Source organism: Sporothrix brasiliensis (assembly GCF_000820605.1).
Source record: "Sporothrix brasiliensis 5110 chromosome Unknown Cont12, whole genome shotgun sequence".
NCBI classification, from domain to species: Eukaryota; Fungi; Ascomycota; class Sordariomycetes; order Ophiostomatales; family Ophiostomataceae; genus Sporothrix; species Sporothrix brasiliensis.
Window position 1 is genome coordinate 220686 of NW_024467131.1, and position 23976 is coordinate 244661.

At 56.4% G+C, this 23976-nt stretch overlaps 8 protein-coding genes across 8 annotated transcripts; 4 read left to right on the top strand and 4 right to left on the bottom strand.

Annotated features, from left to right (window-relative positions):
• Window positions 1-1082: 1082 nt before the first annotated feature.
• On the bottom strand, window positions 1083-4817 carry SPBR_03891 (exportin-1; the record flags this gene model as incomplete). Its single annotated transcript, XM_040762179.1, has 6 exons — window positions 1083-1200; window positions 1255-1491; window positions 1558-2356; window positions 2439-3675; window positions 3758-4654; window positions 4752-4817. The coding sequence occupies 6 exons, from the start codon at window positions 4815-4817 to the stop codon at window positions 1083-1085; spliced, it is 3354 nt and encodes a 1117-aa protein (XP_040623250.1).
• A 1671-nt stretch (window positions 4818-6488) lies between these two features.
• SPBR_03944 (alanine-glyoxylate transaminase) lies at window positions 6489-7927 on the bottom strand (the record flags this gene model as incomplete). Its single annotated transcript, XM_040762232.1, has 3 exons — window positions 6489-6572; window positions 6655-7639; window positions 7839-7927. The coding sequence occupies 3 exons, from the start codon at window positions 7925-7927 to the stop codon at window positions 6489-6491; spliced, it is 1158 nt and encodes a 385-aa protein (XP_040623251.1).
• Window positions 7928-9319: 1392 nt separating this feature from the next.
• Window positions 9320-10036, top strand: SPBR_04002 (calcineurin-like phosphoesterase; the record flags this gene model as incomplete). The annotated part of the gene is made up of 2 exons (XM_040762289.1): window positions 9320-9388; window positions 9488-10036. 2 exons carry the CDS (start codon window positions 9320-9322, stop codon window positions 10034-10036), a joined length of 618 nt encoding a protein of 205 aa, XP_040623252.1.
• A 588-nt stretch (window positions 10037-10624) lies between these two features.
• SPBR_03907 (shugoshin family protein) lies at window positions 10625-13122 on the bottom strand (the record flags this gene model as incomplete). The annotated part of the gene is made up of 3 exons (XM_040762195.1): window positions 10625-12464; window positions 12532-12991; window positions 13074-13122. 3 exons carry the CDS (start codon window positions 13120-13122, stop codon window positions 10625-10627), a joined length of 2349 nt encoding a protein of 782 aa, XP_040623253.1.
• Window positions 13123-13694: 572 nt separating this feature from the next.
• Window positions 13695-14269, top strand: SPBR_04008 (DASH complex subunit DAD2; the record flags this gene model as incomplete). Its single annotated transcript, XM_040762295.1, has 2 exons — window positions 13695-14040; window positions 14109-14269. 2 exons carry the CDS (start codon window positions 13695-13697, stop codon window positions 14267-14269), a joined length of 507 nt encoding a protein of 168 aa, XP_040623254.1.
• Window positions 14270-16469: 2200 nt separating this feature from the next.
• Window positions 16470-17786, top strand: SPBR_03952 (uncharacterized protein; the record flags this gene model as incomplete). The annotated part of the gene is made up of 1 exon (XM_040762240.1): window positions 16470-17786. One exon carries the CDS (start codon window positions 16470-16472, stop codon window positions 17784-17786), a length of 1317 nt encoding a protein of 438 aa, XP_040623255.1.
• A 1201-nt stretch (window positions 17787-18987) lies between these two features.
• On the top strand, window positions 18988-21238 carry SPBR_03916 (uncharacterized protein; the record flags this gene model as incomplete). Its single annotated transcript, XM_040762204.1, has 2 exons — window positions 18988-19995; window positions 20075-21238. 2 exons carry the CDS (start codon window positions 18988-18990, stop codon window positions 21236-21238), a joined length of 2172 nt encoding a protein of 723 aa, XP_040623256.1.
• Window positions 21239-21859: 621 nt separating this feature from the next.
• On the bottom strand, window positions 21860-23131 carry SPBR_03955 (uncharacterized protein; the record flags this gene model as incomplete). Its single annotated transcript, XM_040762243.1, has 1 exon — window positions 21860-23131. The coding sequence occupies one exon, from the start codon at window positions 23129-23131 to the stop codon at window positions 21860-21862; it is 1272 nt and encodes a 423-aa protein (XP_040623257.1).
• Window positions 23132-23976: the final 845 nt, after the last annotated feature.

Here is a 23976-nt window from a genome sequence, read left to right on the forward strand (position 1 = left end):
ACGGGCAAACATGAAACCAAAACCAGTCACGTCGGGTATGGCGACATTTTCAGCCACATCAAGAGGGTTTGTTGGAAGACGCAAATGGAGACGAGAAGCCATTTCAGGGACTGCCTATGATCACCACTCTTCGTTTGTCAACAGCAAGCGATGGCGGCCCGGAGCTGACGAAAATCTGTTCAAGGTCGCAGGCCGTCTTTTCAGATCCTTCGAAACGCTGCAACGCCGGATGCAGTTGCAAGTTGTATAATTCTTTGTTTCTTTTCCCCCTTTATTCTCCGGCCAGAGATTGCCGACAAAGCAAAGACGTTTGTACGAGAGAAAATGTGTGCATGTCTGCGTGGTCTCATGATTGCACCGCCCACTCAATTGCAGCAAGTCCGGCTGCGACCAACGTGGAATGACACGGGTGTAGTGAGCAATCACATACGGTTTCCGCTATCTCGTCTGAGCTCCGGAGAGGTCAGCTCATGAACGGTCTCAAAGGTTGAAAACGGTCGAATAAGTAGTTGACGTATGATCGTTCCGTTTATTTAATGTTAAATATTTGGTATATTTCATGTCTGCATACAAGCGAGTGGCTAAGACCGAAAGCGAGGAGCGAAACGATGTTTACTTTCTAAACGTAAGCTTCGTTGTTGTCTTTGCCCACCTTCTTCATATTAGCCCTTCTAGACTCCGGTCACTCTCCCAATCATTTTCCCCTCCTCAACCTCTAAATGGTATCGCCCCTAGTTGTCGATATCCCTTTTCCTTTGTCCTTCCAGTTTTTTTTCTCGAAATTTGATGTGCAGACGCAAGTCAATAAATAAAATCAAAGAGACACAAACAGAAATGAAAAGAAGAAGATACCAACGGTTGCAAAAACGTGAGCTAAATTAGAGAAAAGCAAGCAAAAAGGAATAGCAAATGTAACAAGATATGAGCAGGAAAGGAAAAGACGACGGGACGAACGGACAAGAGAAAGGGCGCGACGCATGGCAGCTACTCCACAAAAAAAGATACTTTTCGCCGGAGCGGTACATGGGCTGAAAGGCGACAATAATACGCGCACCCAGCCGGCAGACACGCCACTGCCAAACTTAGACGCCGTATAACTCCCACGCGTCAAAGTCGTCGTCTTGAACGCCCTTCTTGTTTTCACTGGCACGGCTCGCAGACTTGCCGACAGTCTTCGTCCCTATCGCTGTCGTCGATGCCCTGTCCGCATAATATACAGGTGCAAACTCGGTCCTGAGCTCTTCGCCCAGTCACAGTTCGTCGTCCTGGTCAAGCTCAGAGGGCTTGAGCAGACCAGACACCTTGGACCGCCGCTCAATGTCGGCCTGCTTAGCATCGCTCTCGGCCTGCTCCTTCTCGGCCAGATACAGCTCGGCGTTGTCGCCTGAGAATTCCCGCAGCGAGATGAGGAAGTCGCGCAAGCTTAAGCGGAACTTGTCGTACTGCGTGTTTAACGTGAAGAGGCTCTCCACAAAGGCTTGAATTTGGCCACTGCATTGCGTTAGTAGTGCGATGAGACAAGTAAAATAATACACGTATACACGTAGGACAACGTACGGTTGTAGGTTGCTGAAGGCGTTGCGCAAAAGGTTGGCGACGTAGTTGGTCAGGAACTCGCGGTTGGGCGTGTTGGCCTGCGCCTGGTCTGGCTGGTAGATAGGGCCCTGGATCTTGGGAGCCGAGCCATCAGCGGGATCGACGAGGTAGAACATTCGCACCAGGAGCGAGGACTGGGTCTTGAAGCCTGCCTTGTGGTCTGTGTCGGTGAGAACGTAGAATACGTCCTGCAGGATGAGAATGAAGAACTGGTTGAAAAACGCGTTGGCAGTCGATGTGTCCGTCTTCTCGGCGACGTTGTTGATCAGCTCCAGGCACATACCCAGACCGGCGGCCTCGACGTCGCGGTTGTCGTGCTTGCTAGCCCACAGGCAGGCATCGATGACAAACTTGAACTGGCGGTTGTCGAGCTTCAGGAGCGCTGGGAAGCAGTGCAGGTTAATAGCCCGCAGCAGATTGAAAAACTCCACACGGTGCTCGGGGAACTCGGAGAAATCCTTGTTGATCATCTCCAGCGTGCACTCGAACACGTTCTCCATGATGATGGGCACCTGGTCTTCCATCAGGCTGCCCAGCTTTGAGATGATGGCTGCCATTGCCTTCAGCACCTCTGCGTCGCGGGCGTTGGGGACGTTCCGGTTGTAATCGACCAAAACCGAGTCGAGCAGCTGCGGGACCATCTGCGTGCGCACTGCCGGGAGCTCCTCGGCCTTGTCGACAAACACCTCGATGAGCTTCAAAATCTCCTTCTTGATTGTCCGCAGACCGCGGACCTTGGGCGTCTTGGGCGCAATTTCTCCTGCAAAATGTTAGCATATCCCAGCTTGGGGTTGTTTTCTTTTACTAAAAAATAATAATGATAAATCCTGTCGTGTGCTTACCGTCACGAGCTACAGCCTCCGAGATAAGTTGGCTGGTGGCGCGGTACATCTGGAGGAGGTCAAGGTAGATGCGGCCGATCTGGGGGTAAAAGTAAGGACCGATCGATGTGCACGCGGCAACGTTGGTCTTCATGATGTTGCCAATAATCTTGATCGTGTCGGAGTCCTGGAGGATGGAAGGATCCGCTGTGGCTGACTTGATGATCTGGTCCCATGCGCTGTTGGGTAGCGCCATGAGGTCGGAAAGCAGACGCTCCTGCTGGCTACGGTTGCCCTGTGCAGAAACCATATAACCACAGGCCTCGTAGAAGGTGTGCACCTGCTGCGGCGTCAGGTCGCAGGTGATTTTCTGGAGGTTCCGAACAATCTCATCGATGAACGGCTCCTGCTCGCTAGGCTGAAGGGCGACAAAATGGCGGCGGCACTGTTTGGCAATCTTGATGAATGTGTCACAGGCCATGTCCTGCACGCCCTCATGGGATTCGTGCATGAATTCGAACAGTTTGTTGACGACCGTCTTCAGGAACTTCCAGTGGGCCTTCAGGAAGCGAGGATACTGGCCGACAATGTACATAATGTTACTCGCGACGACAGCCTTGTTGTCCTTGCCGCGCTTCATTTCCGTAAGGCCCAGGAGGTCCTTGATGACGGTAACTAAGAACCGCTTCTCCGTCTCTTCGTTCATGGCCAGCGAGATGGAACCAATGGCCCAGCAGAGCACATTGCAGTTATGCCATGACCACTCCGAGCCGTCGACCTGGCGCGCGAGTTTCTCCGTCATGATTTGCTCTGTGTCGACAACGTCGAGATGTGTGAGGTAGACAAGACACTCGCGGATGGTCTTGTACAGCTGCACGGTGTCACTTTCCTTGACAAACTCACGAACAATCTCGCCCTCGTCGTTCTCGACAATCAGCACCTCCTCAGGACGCACCATCTTCTCGATCATAACGATGCGGAGGTTGGACAGGATCTCCTTGTACTTGTGCTTCCGCAGAGGGTAGTTGTTCAGGAGGGCCGGGTTGGGTGCGCCGTTCGAGGTAAGAGTGCCCATGGCGAGAAGAGGGTTCGCCTCGGACATGGGAAGAGACTGCATCTCCTCGTACAGCTCCTGGACAAGCTTCAGCCAGTAGTCGAGGGTGATTTTGAAGATCTCACGGTCGTCAATCTGGGAGATGCGAATGAGGTAGAAATGGGCGTGGGTGAGGAAGTCGCGGTTTGGTAGATTCTCGATGAGCTGGGTGGTACAAGCCATTGGTCAGTACATGCCCTGAAATGTGCACTGGGCATCAGGAGTATCAGGACGGCGAAATACATACGTTGAGATGCATGGTGAAGAAATTGCACAAAAAGAGTGCCAGGTTCTGCACGAATTCCTGATCCCGAGAATTGCTTTGCGGGTAGGTCGTCTTCAGGTCCATGGACAAGGGAATGATGGTGGCAATGGTCGTGAGGACCTCAGTGAACATCTTGATGAGCTGTTCGTCGTAGTTGCCTACTTGGCCCGGACCCGACGTCTGCAGACCGCCGATCTCGGTCAGGCACTGCAGCGTGATGTTGCGGAACTCGGGAACCTCAAGGAAACGTGTGCGGAGGGTGTCGATGAGGGGCGTCTCGAAAATGTAACCGAGAGGGATCCAGTTGCAGAAGCGCAGCAGGGTCTCGAGGGTCGCCTTCACCAGACTGGTCTGGGTGGCCGTGTTGAGAATCTCGGTGCAGAGCTGGAAGATCTGCGAGAACTCGGCACACATGGTGGTCTTGAGGTTGCGCGTCTTTGTAGACGTCATCTGCTCGGCGGAATAGTCAAAGACCTCCTCGGAGAGGAGGCGCAAGATGATCATGTTGTTCTCGCAAATCGACAAACTCGAGCGGCAGGCGGTAATGATCTCGTTGATGAACGTAGGCCAGTTGTGCGGCCACTCCTGCTTCAGGATCGAGATCAGGACAAGGTTGAGCTTGTTCAACAGCGTCTTGTGTTCGCGCAGGGCCTCTTCCGAGTCGGAGCTCTGGATAATAAACTGCACGACAAAGTTGCGGATACCTTGACACTGTTCCCGCGGCAGGACCTTCCATCTCGTCATAATGACATGGTCGAGCACCTGCAGCGCCAGGAACTTTGTTTGCGGGTACGTGGCCTCAGAAAGGATTTTGTCGACGATGAGCCAGGCGTCAGGATCCTCTTTGAATTGGTTCAGGGCGCTCTCGGCAGCTTTTTGCTAAAGCAGAGAAAGGCGAGGCATACGTTAGCTACGGGACAAGGCACGACAAGCGGCACGAGGAGGAAAACAAATCACAAGGCCGAGAAAGACATACCTGCTCGCCGCGGCCTTCATAGAAGGCGCGCACGACCGAATCGAGCTCTGCCACGGTGGGGGCCATCGCGGGAGAGGTTCCCAAGGGAGATTATATCAAATGCGAAAAGAGTGTGTCGAGGATGGGCACGGGTGTTTGCCAGGAAAGGCCCAGCAAACCAGAGCTGCAGTTGGAGATCTAGACCCAGTAAGCGATTACGCGACGTTACAGGCTGCAATGGGTGCTCATGTAGGTCGGATCGAAGAGAGGGTTAGAGGGGTTAGACGACTGCTTCGTGAGGTAAGTAGAAGGACGAGGTACGGCAAGCTCGAGAGTGGCGAGATTTTGTTGTCCAGAGAAGGCTGTCGGAGGTGGGGGGGGGGGGGGGGGGGGACAGGATTGGCCGGGTGGATGCGCTGGGCGGAGCTTTTGTATGCAAATGGCCTTGGATGTTTCGAGAAAGTGAGGACGTGCCAAAGCTGAATGTCTCAACCAAAACAAAGCCTTAGATTGAAAGAAAGGGAACAAATGGAGGAGTTGTCGGCACAATAAGTCGAGTTGTAAGAAGCGATACAAGAGCAGCGCTCGCGAGACAAGCAACGCGCTCGCTGTCTAACGCGTTTCGATTTCGTTGGCTGCTAGACTGCGTGTGGTGAAGGGTGTGGAGAAGGGTGTGGTGGTGGAGGAGTCAAAGCAGAATGTTGTGGGGGTTTCGGTGAGGTTGTAGGCGAGGAAATGCTGTCGGAGGAGAGAGGAGCCTTCGTGATGATGTCGTCGGCAGGTGCAGGGTCGGCAGAAAGAGTGCGCATGGGGGGAGGGAGAGTGAAAAAGGAAGGATCGAGATGGGAGGGACGAAAGGGTAGGAACGAGTGTCGTGCGTAGGCGGAGACTGGGAGAAGGAAAAGTGAGGTGGCGGGGTCTCTGGGAGGGCAAGCGGTAAGATACGGTTAGCAACAGCAGCAGGCAAGAGCGACAGGCAAAGTTAATCGACTTTGGCGGGACTGGCGCAGCAAGAAACAGCACCACAACAGCAAGAGCACAGCAAGAGGACAGCAGCGGAAAGGGAAGGCGAGAGGGGCGGAGGCCCGGTATGGAGACAACGCAGGGCTACGGGAGGCACAGAAGAAGCCAGGCCGTGAACCAGGCATAACCATGACCGGCAGCTTTGGACAGCCCCGCGATTTTTCACATTTGATTAGCAACCTGGCGCTACTGGAGCTGCGTCTTGGGGGGAGTTGGGAGCTGATGGAGGGAAGCTCTGTGGCTTTTTGCTGCGAAGAGGGGATTGGGCGCCGGGTTTCGTTGGGCCGTTTTGACCGTTCGCCCCTCTCCTTCCACCGGCTGAGAGCGCGTGAACGCAATGTACCTGGTCTGCACTTTTGAAGGCACCGCTACTTGCGACCTTCTCACTTCCTGTTATTAGTAATTTGGTAGGGCGAAGTTGGAACGACTTGACCACTCTATGCTGGGCAGTGCAAAAGACTGTCGGTCGGCGACTTTTCACACGAAACGCACCTGGAAACCAGGGGGTTCTGGACTTGTAAATTCTGTGTCTGTGTTCAATTTAATTGTGATCGAGGTGGACTTAACAAACCTCATTACGTCCTTGTAACACAAACTCTCAAAGACAATTATGACCCTTGCGACCCTGCCGTAAGCCGTTTACACAATCAGACAAAATAAAGCATAACCTTTGGTATTCGGATCAATTGATGGAGACCTTGACAGGGATAGTATCTACTTTCTACAGAGCTCGATCTACGCTTTTTGGTAACCAAACTCGGCCAAACTCTCCTCGAGCGCCTTGAGGGCACGCTCGACGTGGCCTCTCTCGGGCTCCAGCTGTGACGGTCGTTAGTCTGTGCAGTGGTTGATGGGACGACCCGACTGGGCAGGACACATGGACCGCGTGGAATCGACTTACAATGCTGACACCCATGTGGCCAAAACGAATGTACTTGGTGGCAATTTCCTTGTGGATGCCGCCGGCAAAGACAACGTTCTTCTTGCCCAGGCTGGGCAGGATCTGCGCGATCTGGATCGACTCCGGCAGGTAGATGGCGGTCATGGCGTGCGCCTGGTCCTCGGGATTCGAGGCGACCTGCTTCAGGCCCAGGCTGGTGATGGCGGCCTTGATCCTGTCCGAGGCCGCCTTGTGCTTGGCGAAGCGCTCCGCCAGGGGCACAGAGAGGATCTGGCCCAGGGAGGTGTGGAGGGCGTGAACGAGCTGGGGGGACGGCGTCGCAAAGTAGGACGGCTTCTTGGCCTCGTAGTTTCTCATAATCGGCAGCCAGTTTTGGGTCGACGCATAGTACGCGGCGGGCGGCGTCTTGCGGCTTTCCACAGCCCGGAGGGCGCGGCCACTGAAGAAGGAGATGGACAGCCCAGCGGGGACGCCAATGGCCTTCTGGCTGGCCGTGACGACACCGTCCAGCTTCCAGTCGTCAAAGGCAATTTCCTCGCAGGCGACCGAGCACACGCCGTCCACAATGACGAGCGTGTCCGGCGAGACGCGGTGGACGAGCTCGGACAGGTTGCGGAGCTCGCTCAGGACGCCGGTGGAGGTATCGACGTGCGTGACGGTCAGCAGCTTATACTGCTTCGCCTTGAGGGCGGCCTCGATGTCGGGCAGCTGGGGGCGACTGCCGACGGGAGCCTTGAGCTCCGTGACATCAGCGCCGTAGGTGCGGAGGGCGTTGGCGAAGCCGTCGCTGAAGTAGCCCGTGCCGAGGACGAGGGCGGCCTCGCCCTTCTCGATCAGGTTGGCACCGACAATGTCCCAGCCAAGGGTACCGGAGCCGGAGATAACAAACGGCTGAGCGGCCGGGTCGGTGGACTGGAAGAGTTTGCGGAGGCCCGAGAGGACTTCGCCGAAGACGGAAACAAATGCCGGGCCGACATGGCTCTCGCTGTGACAGTTAGATGAGGGTGTTCTCGTACGTCAAGGAAGGCCGCGCGACGATGGGAAAAAAGACGTCACGACAGAAAACAATTGCAAAACGAAGAACATATCCGTCCTCTCCCCCCCTCCCCCCCCCACCCAAAAAAATCACATGCAGAAGCCGCCGACGGGGAACGAAAGCAATGCCGATCGAGGCCGAACATTACCTGTAGTGGCTCATGGAGTTGAGGACGGCATCATCGAACTCAATGGGGCCCGGAATGAGCAGTGTGGGGTGATCCGACTGTGACGACATTTTGGGCGATGAAGCGGTAGTTGCGGTATGAAGACGACGGGTGACTGTTGATGTTGACGGGGTGGGCGAGGAATAAGTAGTAGACGGTCGATAAGCCGAGGAGGCGGACAAGTGCCCAGCAATCCCTGCTAACCGATGTACAGAGGGGCTGTCGTCGGTGACACGGCGATGGGGGGGGACCATAATTCTGGCAGCAGTAGCGCCGCTGTGGAAGGCGCGTTGGGTTCCGCCTTCGCCTGTGATTGCCGTCGCAGAACTTGCTGCTGGCGTGCCTGCTGCTCCTGCCTGACTTAGTAATATTGCCTTGCAAGTGGCTGAAGACGACCACGGCCACGCACTAAGGAAGGTACTTTGTTGGCGACTCGGCAGGAAGGGACAAGGCCAGCGCGCACGACGGACGATGGTGAGAGGCTGCATTGTGAACGGGGGAGAGGAGACAAAAGCAGAGGAGGTAGACGACCCGGAGGCATTAAAAAAGGAAAATAAATCCGGAGAATTGCGTCAATTGGGCGGCACGGCGCTGTTTTCCACGGATAAACAGGTGCGGCGGGCTTGGGCAGTGTTCAGTTGTTCCTTCCTCCGCTGGGTGGCGCTTTCCCTTCTCAAAGTCCTGCGGGTTGTGCCTGCCCGCCTGTCTTTTGGAGGTTGCGCTTTTATGATGCCTCCGGGATTAAAGAACCCCTTCACGAGAGTGTAGGCCCTAAATCTCCGAACGAACGCCGTCCGCCAAAGGCACTCTCAGGCACTCTCTGGTGAGCCGGTTCATCATACGGAGAGGAGCGAATTTGGCGGCTCCCACGCGCTGCCCCATAAAAGACGACAGCCCCGCCCGAGAGGGGTCGTCCACTGATGCTCGGTTCTCCATTGTTGCCCCCGGTTCCGATTTTCGGGGTCGTTTTCAGGCCCTGTGGCTTGGTGTCCAGCGATGTCCTAGTGGCTGATGAAAATTTGGGGGAAAAGGGAAGGTGGAGTGCTGGAGCTTGCCTTCTTGGGAAAGCTTTCCAGAAGAGGCAGCAACGCGGCCCCAGCCACTCTGTCGCTTACGTGCCACTAGCAAGCGACAATTCCAGGCAGGGGCGATTGGGCCACGGCATGCGACGGGATACTCCCTCTCTCAACCGCATTCGTCGACAGCCCCTTCTCTGGCAAAACAGCAACTGGCGACAGCAAAGGCAAAAGCAACCCTCGTGCGCACCCTCTTTCTCATCTAGACCCGCTGCAGACCGCCTGCGTCGACCGCGAATCGGCTGCGAAGCAACGGAACTGGGCGGCTCGTCTTGCCCCCCCTCCCCGTGTTGGCGCCCTCGGAGTGCACCGACACTCGCTCCATACACTGCGGACTCGCCATTGAACAAAAGGACACACCAGTCTAGCGGGCGTCCTGCAGTCACCATGGCGTTCCTCATTCTCGTCATCGGCGACCTGCACATCCCAGACCGGGCACTGGACATTCCAGCAAAGGTAGGCTTGCCAGCGTTTCCTGATCGAGCGGATTGCCCCCCCCCCCTCCTCTCTCTCGCTGCGTTCTGTGCGCTCTAACACGGCGTCCTCGTTTGACAGTTCAAGAAGCTTCTTGCCCCCGGAAAGATTGGCCAGACCCTTTGTCTCGGCAACCTCACCGACAAGCACACCTACGAGTACCTCCGGTCCGTGGCGCCGGATCTCAAGATTGTCAAGGGCCGCTTCGACGTCGAGGCCACCGCCCTGCCCCTGACCCAGGTCGTCACCCACGGCGCCATCCGCGTGGGTTTCCTCGAAGGCTTCACGCTCGTTAGCAACGAGCCCGACCTGCTGCTGGCCGAAGCCAATCGCCTGGACGTGGACGTGCTCTGCTGGGGCGGCACCCACAAGTTTGAATGTTTCGAGTACATGGACAAGTTCTTCATCAATCCTGGCAGCGCAACGGGCGCCTACTTTTCTGGCTGGGGCGGTGATGGGGACAAGCCCGAGGATGAGGTCGTGCCGAGCTTCTGCCTCATGGACGTCCAGGGCATCTCGCTTACGTTGTATGTCTACCAACTGCGCAAAGACGCCAATGGCACGGAGAGCGTTGCAGTGGAGAAGGTGACATACTCAAAGCCTGTGCAGCCGACAGGATCGGCCGCATAGCGCGGGGACGAGAAAGGGGGGGGGGGGGGGGGGGGGAAATAACCTTTGATGTCTGTGCTTTCTGGCTTCTGGCTTTCAGTTCGTTTGTTGTTGGCGTTTCGTTTTTATCTTGTAGCAGACGTGAGTAACTTGCTATTTTACGTTTACCTTTCCGGCGATGACACCTGTATATACCACTTTTACCAGGCAAATGTCTGTTTGAGTCACCGACGGGTTTCGCTCTGGCCAGAAGAAAGCTGTTGATGCATGCCATGTAGTACAAGGATGGTATTTTGAGAGTTTCATCAAAGCTTGTCACAGTAAGGCATTCCATTAAAAACAGAGAAAATGAGTGGCAAATAGGATATCCTAAAACAATAAAACGGTCGGCCGCGGTCGCAATCGCAGTTTCCACATACAACGGAAGCAACAAATGCAAGTAAACCAAGGAGAGCCAAAAAGAAAACATAAAAAGCAGGAATCTGAAGGCAAGGAATGACAACGCAAAAACAAGGAGCGTTGTTCGTATAAATAAACAAGGACAACGCCGAAACACCATGCTCGCGTCTGGCCACTTGAGTGTGGTGTTCTACTCCATCGTCTCAATCATTATAGCATCATGCTCCGTCGCCGTGATATCCTGTCCCGTGTTGATAGTGCCCGGCCCTCTATGGCTTGGCCGTCATCTCTTTCTGCAGGTGGCTCGTAGGAGGAGTCGGCAGCATCTTCTTCGTCGTCTTCGAGCATAGATCCCCGTTTCATCCCAACCATTGACGCACGCTTGCGTGCTGCTGATGGTCGGGTATGCCGATCCGCCGACGCAGTGCCATCTTCCCGTGTATTTGTCGTCGAAGACCGCCGCGTGGTTTTGAGGGAAGCCCGAGAAGAAGCCGACTTTCTTGATCCGCCTCTCGCCTTGCCCATGCTAGCTTCGCACTCCTCGTCCTCGGCCTCTTGGGATGGAGATGAAGCGACCGTGAATTCATATGGGTCCTGATCAGCCGCTGACCTGTTTGTCCCCTCAGCTTCGGAATCGGGCTTGTTGATTGCCTTTTGCTCGCCGACTGACGACGCTCGTGGCTGGCGCTTGTCCGAATCCGTGACGAGCTGAGTCTGTGCAGCCTTGTCCTCCCTAGGTTGTTGCTCGTGGGGCCGCGGAACTAGCAAATCGGATTTCGCAACCGTGGTCATCGCTGCTATATCTTGGCCATCTTGGTGGGGCTGGTGACTCTGGCGCTGAACATATTTCCCCTCGCCTGCGACGGCGTCGAAGAGTTCCTTTGTCGGACGTCGCATTTTGTCCCGCAGGTTGGGCTCTGCATAGCTGACCGAGGCGCGTGATCGTCTATTAGGCCGAGACGTCTCGCCATGGGAGGAAATGTCAGCCGGCGGCGGGGTGTCGCGGCCTTCAACGTGGGTAGGCACGAGGCGCTGAGAGGTGAGAATTGTTGCCGTTGCAGGGGGTGGTGTACAAGGACACGGGGCTTCTGGTTCAAGTTCGGGCAATGGCTCGCTGTCGACATCGACGTGTCCTGGTGCTTGGTCATTAGAGGGCAAAGGTGTAGTAGGCTTGCGGGTGTTGTCGCTCTTGTCATCATTGACCTTGACGTCAACAGCAGCCGGTGATGTTGTGTCCGGGATATCCACGACCAAGGGCGACTTCATGCGGTTCCGCATACGGCCTCCAAGTTGTACCGCTTTGTGGGTGTTTCCGTTGCCTCCCTTGTGCTTTCCGGATGCGTCGTTCAGAGCCTGCTTCCGAGGCGACGAGATGTCTTCATTTGCGTTCTTTGCAGCCAGGGGCTTTCTTCCTCCCACGGTAGTCTTGACGTCGCCGTGAGTCTCATTCGACTCCTTACGACTGTTGACGAGGCTTCTTATGCTCCTCGGATTTTTCAGCTCCCGTGTTGGCACACTGCGATCAATCGGTGCCGACGCCTTGCCAAGCGCCTCCCCGGCCTTCATCCCACGAGCAACAGCGTTCTCATCATTGACAGCGAACTTCCTCTTTCCAGCGGGTTTTGAAGACGGGGTCGAAGCCGCTGCAGCTGGTGCAGCGGGGGCGGCAGAGGTTGGGGCAGCAGAAGTTTCGAGCGCCGATGATGGTTCTACCGTTTTTGCGTTTGTGCTTACGGTGCGAATGGTAGCGGCCGTCGTCTCGGGCTCGGATTTCGACTTTGCGATACTGGGAGGTGGTGCTGGTTGCGAGACCTTGGCTACAGGTACTTCCTCCGCATTGCTGCCATTGGAAGGCTCTTTCACTGTAGCAGTTGTCTTGAGCTTCGGTGCGGGCTCAGCTTTCTGGACGGTGTTCTCCGTTGTTTTCTTCGTCGGGTCCACTGAAATCGTCCGGTCAACGTGGAGGAGGCGAGAGACTGGCGGAGGGCCAAGCACGGGGGAACCAGCCGTTTCACTCTCGTCGGACGGGATGGCGAGGATTTCGTCTCGGCTAGGAGTATCCGTCAGCACTACGAGCAAGTGAGGACAATTCATAAGACACAAAACCCAGGACGTACCTGAGAGTCTTCCGCGGGAAGCTCTTAGTTTCGTAGATTGGCGGCAGGCGGCCTTCTTGGATTGCAAGACTCTCTGCCTCGCTCGGCGAAAGAGCAGGCGGTTTTCTCTGCAGCGGCGACACGGCCTCCCTCGAAAGGCTCAGTCTTGCGGGCTTATCGGCGCGTCGTAGAGCCACGGGCGACTGTCTCTTGGCCGGTGGTTCGAGGCCAAAGGTGGCAAGGAGAGAGCCCAATTCGAAGAGCTGGGCCTCCATCTTTTGCTTTATTTGCAGGGCATGGTCGGCCACGCGCTGGGACTTGTTGTCGTCGATCTCCTTTTCAAGGCGCAAGACCTGACCACGCAGCTCCAGGTTTTCGGACAGGAGTCGTGCGCATTCGTTTTCGAGGCCGCGGATGCGAAGCGACTGGTTCGAGTTGACACGGGCGATGTCTCTGTTCTGGCGCAGGAACTTGCGCCGCACTGCTTATGTTAACAAAGGAGACAAGTCCAAGGAGGCAAAGATGTCTTCCAAAGAGAAAAAAAAAACAATGGCTTCACGCACAGTTGTCGTAGCTATCGACCAGCGCAGGGGGTTCGTTCAGTCGCGCCATCTCTCATTACGGTGAGGAGACCGACGTAGAGAAAAGAGGACGACAGCAATATCGTGGAGTGTGTCGAGCAATGGCGAAGCGGTGCCGGAGGGGAAGAGTGCGAGAGGAAGTGGTGTCGTCGTTGTCCAAGGGCGGAATTTGGTCGCGCGACAAAAGCTCGCGATTCGAAGCTGCTTTGTTAGTACTTCCGATGCCTGCAAACAACAGGCCGTTTTTTTCTGTCCCGGGCCGTTTTGTCTACCGCCGGTTGTATGGTGCCTGGTGCCATTGGCACCTTCTCGATTAATTTTACGGGGTGTTGTTTACGCCAATCTTATTTGGGCAGGAGGGTTGGCCGGGCAGCCCCAATCTGGCTGGGCCGGTAATGTGGCGAGTGTGGCTCACCACGCACAAGCCACATTCCAATCAACAATGCCCCGCCATACAGTTGCGACTTCCAAAGTCGCGTAATAGTGGCTGTTCGATATCCAATGGACCAGCTTGCTTGCTCCCGTTTGCTGTCAACAGCTTTTGGCAACATCCGACGCGCCACAACGTACAGCTAGTATAAAGTGCATACAGATGCGGCGACAATGGCCTTTTCTTCACGATCGATACCGTCTGGGCACCTGCGGCAGACATCTGTGTCTGGCGCATCGACAGGCATGTCGCTCCAGGCGCGCGTCAACGAAAAGCGCGAGGAGCTCGAGAACCTGAAGCAGCTGCGCGACCTCAGTGCTGCGGTGGCCTCGCAAATGGAGGCGCTCGAAGAGAAGCTGTCGACACTGTCTGACGGAACCGAAGGTATGCAAATTGAGCGGCGACAGCGCCGGATGCTCTTGACCGGTTCGAGACTGATGGCTAACAGTAGCATCGCAGCGATTGCAACCGTAATGGCCAACTGGCATAATGTGCTGCGGGCAATCAATATGGCATCAAGTAGGTTGTCTGCATGTGGGCATATTTACACGTTTTTGTTGGCATTCTGGATCTCTAACACAATGAAGCAAAACTGCCCCGGGCGCCGACAGAGAACGAGGACAGCTCCGTTTCCCTTCCGCAGATGCTCGTGCGCATTCCCACGGAACACGCTCCGAGCCTGCAAGCACAAGCAGACGAGGCCGCTGCCGCCGCTGCCGCTTTGGAAGAAGAGGGCGAGGCATCATGAGGCTCATGGCGGGTCCCAGACTTGGCCCCCTACTTTTGAAAAGAGCTGCCCAGCACAAGGGAAGCCACGCCCACGCCAGTTATTTGTTGCTCCAGACCGTCAGCTACGGACGCTACCAACCACGTCAGAAGGCCCATGGTCGCTGTCCGTCGCGCCTCTGTTACCAAGCGGCCAAAATGGTCGCCGTTGCCAAACTGGCTCTGAAAGTTGGTGGTGCGTACCCCACTTTCGTCAACGGCTCAAACCAGCAACGCGTTGTCGGCAAGTCGCGTCAAAAACGCGTTTATTAGTCATATTTGGCTGTTTACAGGTTCGAAACAAAACCTTTCCAACAGGTGTTTCTGGTAGATTCGCAGAAAGGTTGAGGGAACGTTATATGACAAGACGATAATTGTATGAATAATGAACATATTGAACAACAAAGCAGTCCGCGTCGTATGACTCTGTACAACATATGTGTCCCCTCGACTGCACTCGCCGTCTCAGCTGCGAAGGCAATAAATAATAGCCGACTTATTGAGTGTCAAGAGCACTCGCACTGCGTACGATCATTATGGAAGGAGTTTGATGGACTTGCAGAAGCGTGTGCTCCGTCATCATCTCTGTTGCACTTGCCGTCCCACCTGCACCTTCCCGCACTCGCAACGCGACTATTTGTTGTCAACACGGAAGGTGCGCGAAAAAGCTGCAGGAGGGCAAGAAAACGGAAGGAGCGAACAGCTTTCGGTTGCCCAAAAATAAACAAAATCTACGATCGGGGAGCAACACAAAAACGCAACATCTCCACTTCAACTAACGCTTCCCTCTGCTTCAAAACTCTTCTACAAACCTATCTCTACAACCTCCAATCGCCGTGACACATTTGCATTTTAGCCTCATGTTTCTGGCAATCAATCACACCAAACCCGAAGGCATAAGAGCGCCGAATATCAGCAGCGAGCCGTTTCACGACTCGCGACCACCCCTGGCCCCGAGTTGGCGCTTTTCCCAATTCCCTCTCCCACGAAATTGCTGCCCCCTTGTGCCCTTTCCACAACCCCCTGCTCATACCGAAAACCCGTTTCCTTTCTTTTGGCCAAAGGGGCCCAGCTCCCAGGACCAACCCGTTAGCGTTGGTTTCATTGGAATTTGATCTCGTCTTCCACGCGGTTGACGCTGATTGAGGCGCACTGTTTCAAAGATTCCACCCCCCTCGCTGGTCTGACCCCTCTGAAGAATAAATCCGGGACCCCTTTTCTTCATTGAGTCGCAGAAAAGGGCGACGTCCCTGCCTCGAAGGCCCTCGACCACATGGCCCCCCAACTACAGCCCACAAATCATGCTGGTTTCGTGACGGGTTCTGAGAACGTCAGTCCTTCCAGACTTGTTGGAGCACCTTCGACGCCTACGATCTCGGATGACAAGGAGCCCAATACGCCCGTTCGTTCATCTTATCTGGAGGAACTGAGCATTGGAGCGTTGCAGAATGTACAGAACCTAGCACAGGTTATTACTTCACGCAACCGGCATCCCAAGGCCAAGGCCGACGTCCACGTTCCAGCAAGCATCGCCACCCCAGACTCGCTGGCCGACGTTCTGAGTAACTTTCACATTTACAGCCCTCCCGAGAAGGAAGCGGTCACTTCGGAACTCTGCAAGGTCACTGTACGGCAGACGCAAGAGACCGTTTCTGCGTCGCCACATAGCCCCAAGCTGCAGCTGCAGAAATCGGCCCGCAACGCAAAGCACGCCCACTTCGCTCTTCCGGAACAACCTTGCGACAGTGTCGAAGGAGGTTCAAGTCTGACAGGTACGTGTAACCACCCAGTAGTATTTAGCAGCCCGATGCCATGATTGACATGCGATGCGTCCAGGTTCAGTCAGGCGCGAGTCATTTTCTGCGCTTTTATCGGAGTCTGATGTACAGTCCACCATTCAACAGCACGACGCAAAGAACTTTAACTGGATTCTCTCTCTCCCTCGCGACGCTGGCAATTTCGTTGGAGATAAGCACTTGCGCCGCATTTGCTCGGCTGCCGATCTGGCAGACAGCGCCAGTCAAGACCGAAAAGTGTACTTTGGCTGTAACATCTTGCGCCAGAGATCGCTGTCCCGAAGCTCTGTCACAGGCAGAGACCGAGCTGTCAATACATATACTCTCATTGCAACACCCTTGAGCAACCGTGCAGAGGTAAACGACATCCACGCTCCAGCAGAAACCATGATCGATACGCTCCTACCTCCAAATTCCACAGGCATGGTACCGGCGGACTTCAGCGGCCTCTCGCCCAAACCAGTTGGGGCACCACTTGACCTCGGCTCCTATGAACGGGCACAGTCCGTACCGCGTTCACCTGGAAGCTCTGTTGCGCGTATCGAGGATACCCTGGAGGAGCTGGACAGACTAGAGGACCAGTTCGAAGCGGTACATCGTATGGTTCGTGTCAAGCGCGTGGCGTCGCCAGACAAAGAGGCCTTTGACCGCCGAAGCCCGGGCCATGGCGCCGCTGACACCCAAAATTCGACTACCAAAACGGGCACTGTTCGCTCAAGACCCTCTGGCGTAGCCCGAACATCATCAGTGCGTAAGTCAGCCGGCGCCCCTGACCCGGCGACGAAGTCAACGGAGGAGACACCGGCTGCCACGACCAGCGCTGCTACGAAGAGGCTGAGTGTTGCTCGCCCGCTGAGTCTACTTCCGCCGAAACCGCCAGTAAAGTCGAGCAAGCCGCCTACAACATCGACATTTGAGCTTCCAGGTGAGGCTGTGGCACGCAGACTAAAGGAACAACGCGAGGCTCGCATGTCAGCAGCCGCTGCGGCGGCGGCTGTTGGGGCCAAACCAACCACGGCAAAGACAGGGCAGCTTCGCAAGGCTCGGTCGGTAAAGCCACCGACGATCCCAACCTTTGAGCTTCCCGGAGAAGCAATTTCTAGACGCAAGAGAGAAGAGCACGAAGCCAAGCTCAGGCGGCAAGAGGACGAAGAAAAGAAGCGGCGTGAATTCAAGGCGAGACCCGTTCGACTGAGCGTCACGCCGAGCACAGTCCCGCGTGAGACCATCTCAAGTCGTGCCCGAACGAAGCGGACCTCCATCATTGGCGAAGGCAGCATGGCAAGTGGTGGTCTAAGCGTGCCGGGGTCTGCGCCACCCGCAAACAGACGTTTGTCAGTCATCTCGTCCGATTCGGCGGGCCGTACCAACAGCTCGGGCCAAGTGACTCGTGGGCGCGGACCGGCGCTGGGATCGTCGCCCACAGCAGCCGGACAGATGAGCAGGGCTACGTCGACGTCCACTGGTAGCATCAGCGGAAAGCGGAGCACAATCTCGGTTGAAGATGTGCAGTACCAAAAGCTACGGGGCAGAGAGATTCTCCAGCGAGACAGCATCCTCTCTTCGGATCGCGACCGTGAGAAGCGGGAACGTGAAGCGATCGCCAGGCAGGCCCGTCAGGAGGCAGCTGAGAGATCTAGGGCGCTCAGCCGAGAGTGGGCCGAAAAACAGAAGCTGAAGGCCAAGAAGACCACGACGGCATGAAAACAGCTGCTGACGGTAGAGACGGCCACGGGGGCCACTATGATTAACGACAAACATTCGTTCATTTCTTTTCTTTCTCTCTCTGTTTCTCCATGCCCATTTACCCCTTTGTTTCTGTGTTCAAGCACCTGTGTTTGTGCCAGTCATTGAGGCTTTCTTTTCTTGTATTATCGTCGTCCCCACCGCATACCCATTTGGGATCGATGTCATCCATTACTGGTAGCCACGCAAACGCGAGCGTGCACGTTTCCTTTGTTGGGTCTGTCTTTTGTGAGGGCGTTTTGGACAGGCTGTAGGGCACAGTGGATCGAGGGCAAAGTGAGCGGTCGAAGATCTAACTGTGGGACGAAACCAAGCGCTTTTGTTCTTGGTAGTGTTTTGAGTCTTGTTTACTTTTGAGTATGTTTGGTCTCATTGGAACAGTATTTTGCAATCAACGAATTACTCTTACCGTATCAAAGGCGACGTGAGACTTGGAAGAAAATGAGTGACTTGGGAGAACTACCTTTTCCAATTACTATACTTTCTTAAACAAGTATTGACTGTCGGTAGTTTTCATGTATTCGCAATAGCTTTTAGTAACTTTCCAGCTTTTCAAAGGCGTCATACACGCATCAAAAACCGGCAACACGCTTTTTAATAAATCCTTTCAAGGTTAAGAACGGGATGTTGTTTTAAAACAGGCTGTCGTATAGAGACGTCGTTTTCTACCACTAAAAGAGCGCGTTCAACGTCATCTTCGGTATAATCACGTGTTTTCTTATAAAAGCACACTGTGAAAAAGTTGTCATCAAATTACCCGTTATCACGGGCTCACAGCATTTGAAGTTGCTGCTTTTCGTGTTTGGTGACGGCAATTGCGAGAAATGGGGCGGTGTCCGGTGTCAGTGACCACATATTCCGAACAATGTTGCATCCTGCAGGACGGAGCACAACGACCTCGTATATGGTACAGTCCAGCAAAGCATCCTGAGCGGTCCGGCTTATTAGTGCCGATATTTTCATCATTGGAGCGGGCTAAACATGCGTCCCACACAAATGGGCCAGCATTTTGGCGTTAATACAACCTAAGCTTTGCTTTTTTGGCACAACGGAGATGCGGAGAAGCCACTACAACAAGCAGCTCACCATCCCGTAACCGGCGCGGCTGCATAGTGCCAGACAAGAAGCAATAAGCAATAAGCAAGCAACAACCGACGCGATGGGCTCGCCTTCCATCCACCTCGAGCACGCTTCCTGGCTCTCGTGGGCTTTCCTGTCGGTGGCTTTCACAGGTGCAATCGCGGCCCGATGCCTCCAGCGCCATCGGCAAACACGGATTCGACAAAGCAGCGGCGCCATGGCACCTCACACCGCCAGCGGAAAACCAGCAGCTGCCGACCTGGCCGGTCGCGCACCGCCCTGCGTGCGCCTGCCCCAGGGCACCTACGAAGGGCGCGTGGTGGCCGTTGGCCAGAACGTTGTTGAGTCGGCCGGCCTCGGCTTGGGCGTCGGCGCTGGACCAGGAGCCTCACCCTCATCTTCATCCTCCTCCTCTGGGGAGCCTCTCCCGATCCCGCAGCAGGCGGCCCTGCCGAAAGCACTCGACGTCTTCCTCGGCATCCCGTATGCAAAGTCGACGGCGGGCGGCAACCGCTTCCGGGCGCCCGAGCCCGTGGTCGTGGACGCGCGCGGCACGGGCGACCGGCACAGCCGCGTGATTCCGGCCACGCAATTGGGCCAGCGGTGCCCCGGCGTGGCGCCCAACCCGTTTGTCCCCGAGGGCGAGGACTGCCTCAACGCGAATGTGTACCGGCCCTCGTTGGCGGGACAGACGGCGGGACAGACGACGGGACAGACGACGGGCCAGGGGACGCGCATTCCTGCCGGGCCCTTGCCCGTCGTCGTCTACGTGCACGGCGGTGCCTTTAACAATGGCATGGGCGTCGAGCGCGACATGGCGAGCTTCGTGGCGTATGCAGAGCGCGACGTCGTGGGCGTCAGCTTCAACTACCGCGTCGGTGCCCTGGGCTTCCTTGGCTGGCAGACGGCTGCCGAGGACGGCAAGGACGGCAAGGACGGCGACAGCGCGGACGACAGCAGTGCACCATTGAACCTGGGCCTCCGGGATCAGCAGTTGCTCTTTTCGTGGGTGCAGAACAACATCCGCTGCTTTGGCGGCGACCCCAACAACGTCACCATCATGGGGCTGAGCGCCGGTGCGCATTCGGTGAGTCGTTCGACGTCCCTTGCACTTGCGTGTTCCGTGTTTGCTGACCCGACCACTTTTTTCTCCGTTTCTTGTATAGATTGGCCATCACATCCTTCACTACCCCCCTGGCAAGGCGCCTTTCCACAAGGCCATCCTCGAGTCCGGCGCGCCCACGGCCCGCTCCCTGTGGAGCCCGGACCACCCGCGGCCTCGGGCGCAGCTGCGTGCGTTCCTCGTGGCCGCCGGCGCACAGGAGCATCGCGACATCCTCGCGTACCTGCGCGGCCTGCCGCTGTCGACCATCGTCGCCGCCAGCCGCACGGTCTGGAACGACTACGCCGCCAGCGTCTGCTGGCCGTTCCAGCCCGTCGTGGACGGCCATGTGATTCGCCAGACGCCTCTGCGCGCCTGGCAAGCCGGCTTTGCACCCCGTATTCCCGTCATGACCGGCTTCAACACCAACGAGGGGACCCTGTTTGTGCCGGGCGACGCCGGCCGCGCCGACACCGATGCCGACTTCCGCACGTTCTTTGCCGACCTCGTCCCCGGCCTGACGAGCGACGACCTCGACGAGCTGGCGCGCGTGTACCCGGACCCCGTCACACACCCCGAGACCTCGCCGTACGTCATGCCGGAACCCTACCCGCCGGGCGTCACCGGCCGCCAGTGGGCCCGCCTCGAGGCCGCGTACGCCCACTATGCCTACATCTGCCCCGTCCTGCAGACGGCGCACTACCTGTCGACGAACCCCGCCAACAGCAACGTGTACCTGTACGAGTATGCGGCGCGCGCCTTGCACTGGAACACGGCCAACCACGGCGACAACCAGTCGTGCGTGGCGCACAGCATGGCCGTGCTGCGGGGCCACCCGGGCCTGCTGGCCGTGGCCGACGCCATGCACGGCGCGTGGGTGCGGTTTGCCGCCAGCCCCGTCGGCAACCCCAATGGGGACGGCGAACAGGGCGCCGCTGGCGCCGCGGCTGTGCCGTGGGCGCCCTTCGTGTCCCCTTTTTCACGGGCAAGCGGTGACGGCAAAGGTTTGCTCATGGTGTTTGGGCAGGGCAACGACGAGCGGGTGCCGCCCGAACAACGCACGGGTGGGCCCGAGGCGAAGCCGGGCACGGCAGCGGCCCTCCGGAGCCTCTCCGACTATGAACTGGCACAGTGCCGCTTCTGGTGGGACCGGACGGCGCTGAGCGAAGGCGACGGCCAGCGGGACCGTTTGGATACCAAACGCGGCGCGGTTCAGAGCCACCTGTAGGGCGGTATATTACTTTCGACACATATCCAAAGTACATAATGATAGCACGTAGTCACAGACGTTTTTGAAAGTATGCTGTATACCAATTAGAAAAGTGTGGATGATATGCTGCTCTCTCACGTATTCAAAAAGGAATAGAAAAAGAAGAGCATGTTGTCTCCCTCAGCTATCCCCCAAGTGAACAAAAGCAGTCAAACGACGCTGCATACACCAAAAACTAAATTAAATAAATAGATGAAAACGCAGGGAAAGACATATGTGCAGAGAAACAAACAAAAAAGAGCAAAGCCCCCGGAATGTGCTGTGCTGCACACATCCAAGAGTCCAATGCGACGCTTTTGCCATTTCGTGGGGAAGAGAATATGTATGGATATTGAAGGAAAAGAAAAAAGAGACAAGCGATGAAAGGGAAAGAAACAATATTAGCGATGGAGAGATAGATATGCGGTCGGATGGTATGTGTGCTATAAAGTAGACAGGGTGAAAGGGGAAAAAAAAAGTGAGAGACGACGGTAAAGGGGCAGAGACACAAAAGACCGTTAAAACGCTAAAGAGAGGACGAAATACAATGCAAACAGAGGACGTCGTTGAGAAAGTAATGAAATCAGCTCAACAAAACCACTAAAAGTTCTGTGAGACGTTGGCACTCTGCTGAGGGTAGTGCGCTGGGCTCTCGATGCGCGTGTTGCGCCGCGCCGGGTTGTCGCGAATAACAGGCGCGCCGGCCAGCTCAGAGGGCCGAGGCGGGCTGACGTAGGGGTTCTCGGCGTACGGGTTGTTGCCGCCATACTGGTTGTAGTAGGTCGCATCCGCAGCATTGGCATAGCCGGCCACGCCACCATCGCCCGAACCGTCCGAGTGAGCACCTGCGCTGTAGGAAGACGAGGCGTTCGAAGGGCCTCGGCGGACATCCGCAGCGCGGTTGTTGCCGGCGGACGGGCCCATAGCACCCAGAATCTCGCCCTCGGGGGACTGCGTGCCGTCCGTATACGCAACATCGCCCGAACGGCCGTCCGACGGCCCGCCGCGCGTAGGCGAAGTAGCATCCGAGAAGGCGGGACCGCCGGCAGCGCCACCCGACATAGTCGTCGAAGCTTTCCGGCCCGTCGAGCCAGCAAGAGTCGTCGTGCCCCAGCCGCGGTAGCCGGAGGAGTTGGCATCTTCCTTCATCATCTCATAGCCGTTGGCGCCGGAAGCGCCCCCCGCGGCAAGGGCAGCCAGGTCGCGGTCGCCATTGGGGTTGAATGTGTAGTCCTCGACCTCCTTGCGACGCTCCTCTTCAGCATCCTTGCGCTGCTTGCGTTTCCGCCAGAAGTAGATGCCGGCAAGGAGCAGCAGAGCGACAGCAGCAATGGGGACAACAACGGCGACGGCAATCTTGCCGGCGCTGGAAAGACCACTGCCCGAGCTGCCCGTCGGGCCAACAGCCGCACCGCCAGACGTTGTGCTGGCAGAGCTTGTCGTGTGCGACGGGGTGGTATGCGTCGGCGCTTGCGTGACCTGCGTGATTGTGAAAGTGCTGGTACTGGTACCCTGGTCCGTAGGCGTCACAAATGTCGTGCTGTCAGGTGGTGTCGAGGAGGTTGTCGGCGGCGGGGGAGGAGTTGAGGAGGTAGCAGGCTGTTCTGACGATGTGGTAGGGGGTGCACGTGTCGAAGAAGACGACGACGTTGGCGGGGTCGAAGTTGGCGTTGCGGTGGTGGGAGTGGTCGGCGTCGTGGGATTTGAAGGCTCAGATGTTGTAGAATGGGTGGTAGGTTCGCTGACCGTCGTCGGCGTAGAAGCTGAAGGAGTGTTAGAAGGTGTGGTTACATCACCACCACCATGAGAGCTCAACGGCGCCGAGGGCGTGGTGACCGCCCCCGGATCACTCGTACTGTTGTTGGTAGACATGGTGATGCTACTCAATCTCAACCTCAAACGAGCCCTATACGCGAGTGACTTGTTAGCAGGTATGCTTCCCGACGACATGATAGCAGCAGAGCGTTGAGATAAATGGTACGGAGGAAGCGATGGAGGTTTGCCACGCGAAAGGGTAGGTCAACGTCAGTGTACGAGGAACCAATAAAGAACCGAGCATACAAGGCCACTTAGTTGGAGACCGTATGTGACAGAACAAGTCAGTGCAGAGATGGGAAGATTGAGGAACGGAAGCGCGCGACGTTGCGAGCACGGTGGATGATGGCACAACAGCCTGTGGTGGTACGCCAGTGCACACGAGGCCGTGAATGGAATCTCTCTGCGTGCTGCCCGTTTGGTCACTGGCCGCCGTGTTCCGTGCTTCTTCGCGATCACAGCAGTGCGAAGCGCCGGGAAGACGACCAGAACGGTCAAGGTAGAGCGGAAGGAAAGCCGAGGCTGAGGATGATAAACTTACTCTGCAAACTAGATTGATTGTGTAGAAACGACGGTCGATCAATCAAGTAACGGCAAGAGGACCACGCGCAATCGAAGAGCTCTTATCGAAATGGCAACGAAATCCCGAGAAAAGGGTTCGCTGCTTCGGTACGAGTCCGATCGAGCTTTGAACGAGGGAGCAAGGAGGGACGAAAACAAGCGGGCCTGCCTCAGCTGCTGTTTGGCGTCTGACAGCGTCGGAGACAAAGCGACGCGGAGCTCGAGGGACGAGGGAGTGGCGGCGTGCGACTGGTTTTCTCTTGCGAACACAAAACAGGGGCTGGCAGCGATTTGTGTGGTGTCTGTGTTGTGTGGCGGACGACCCAAACGAGTGGCCAGGA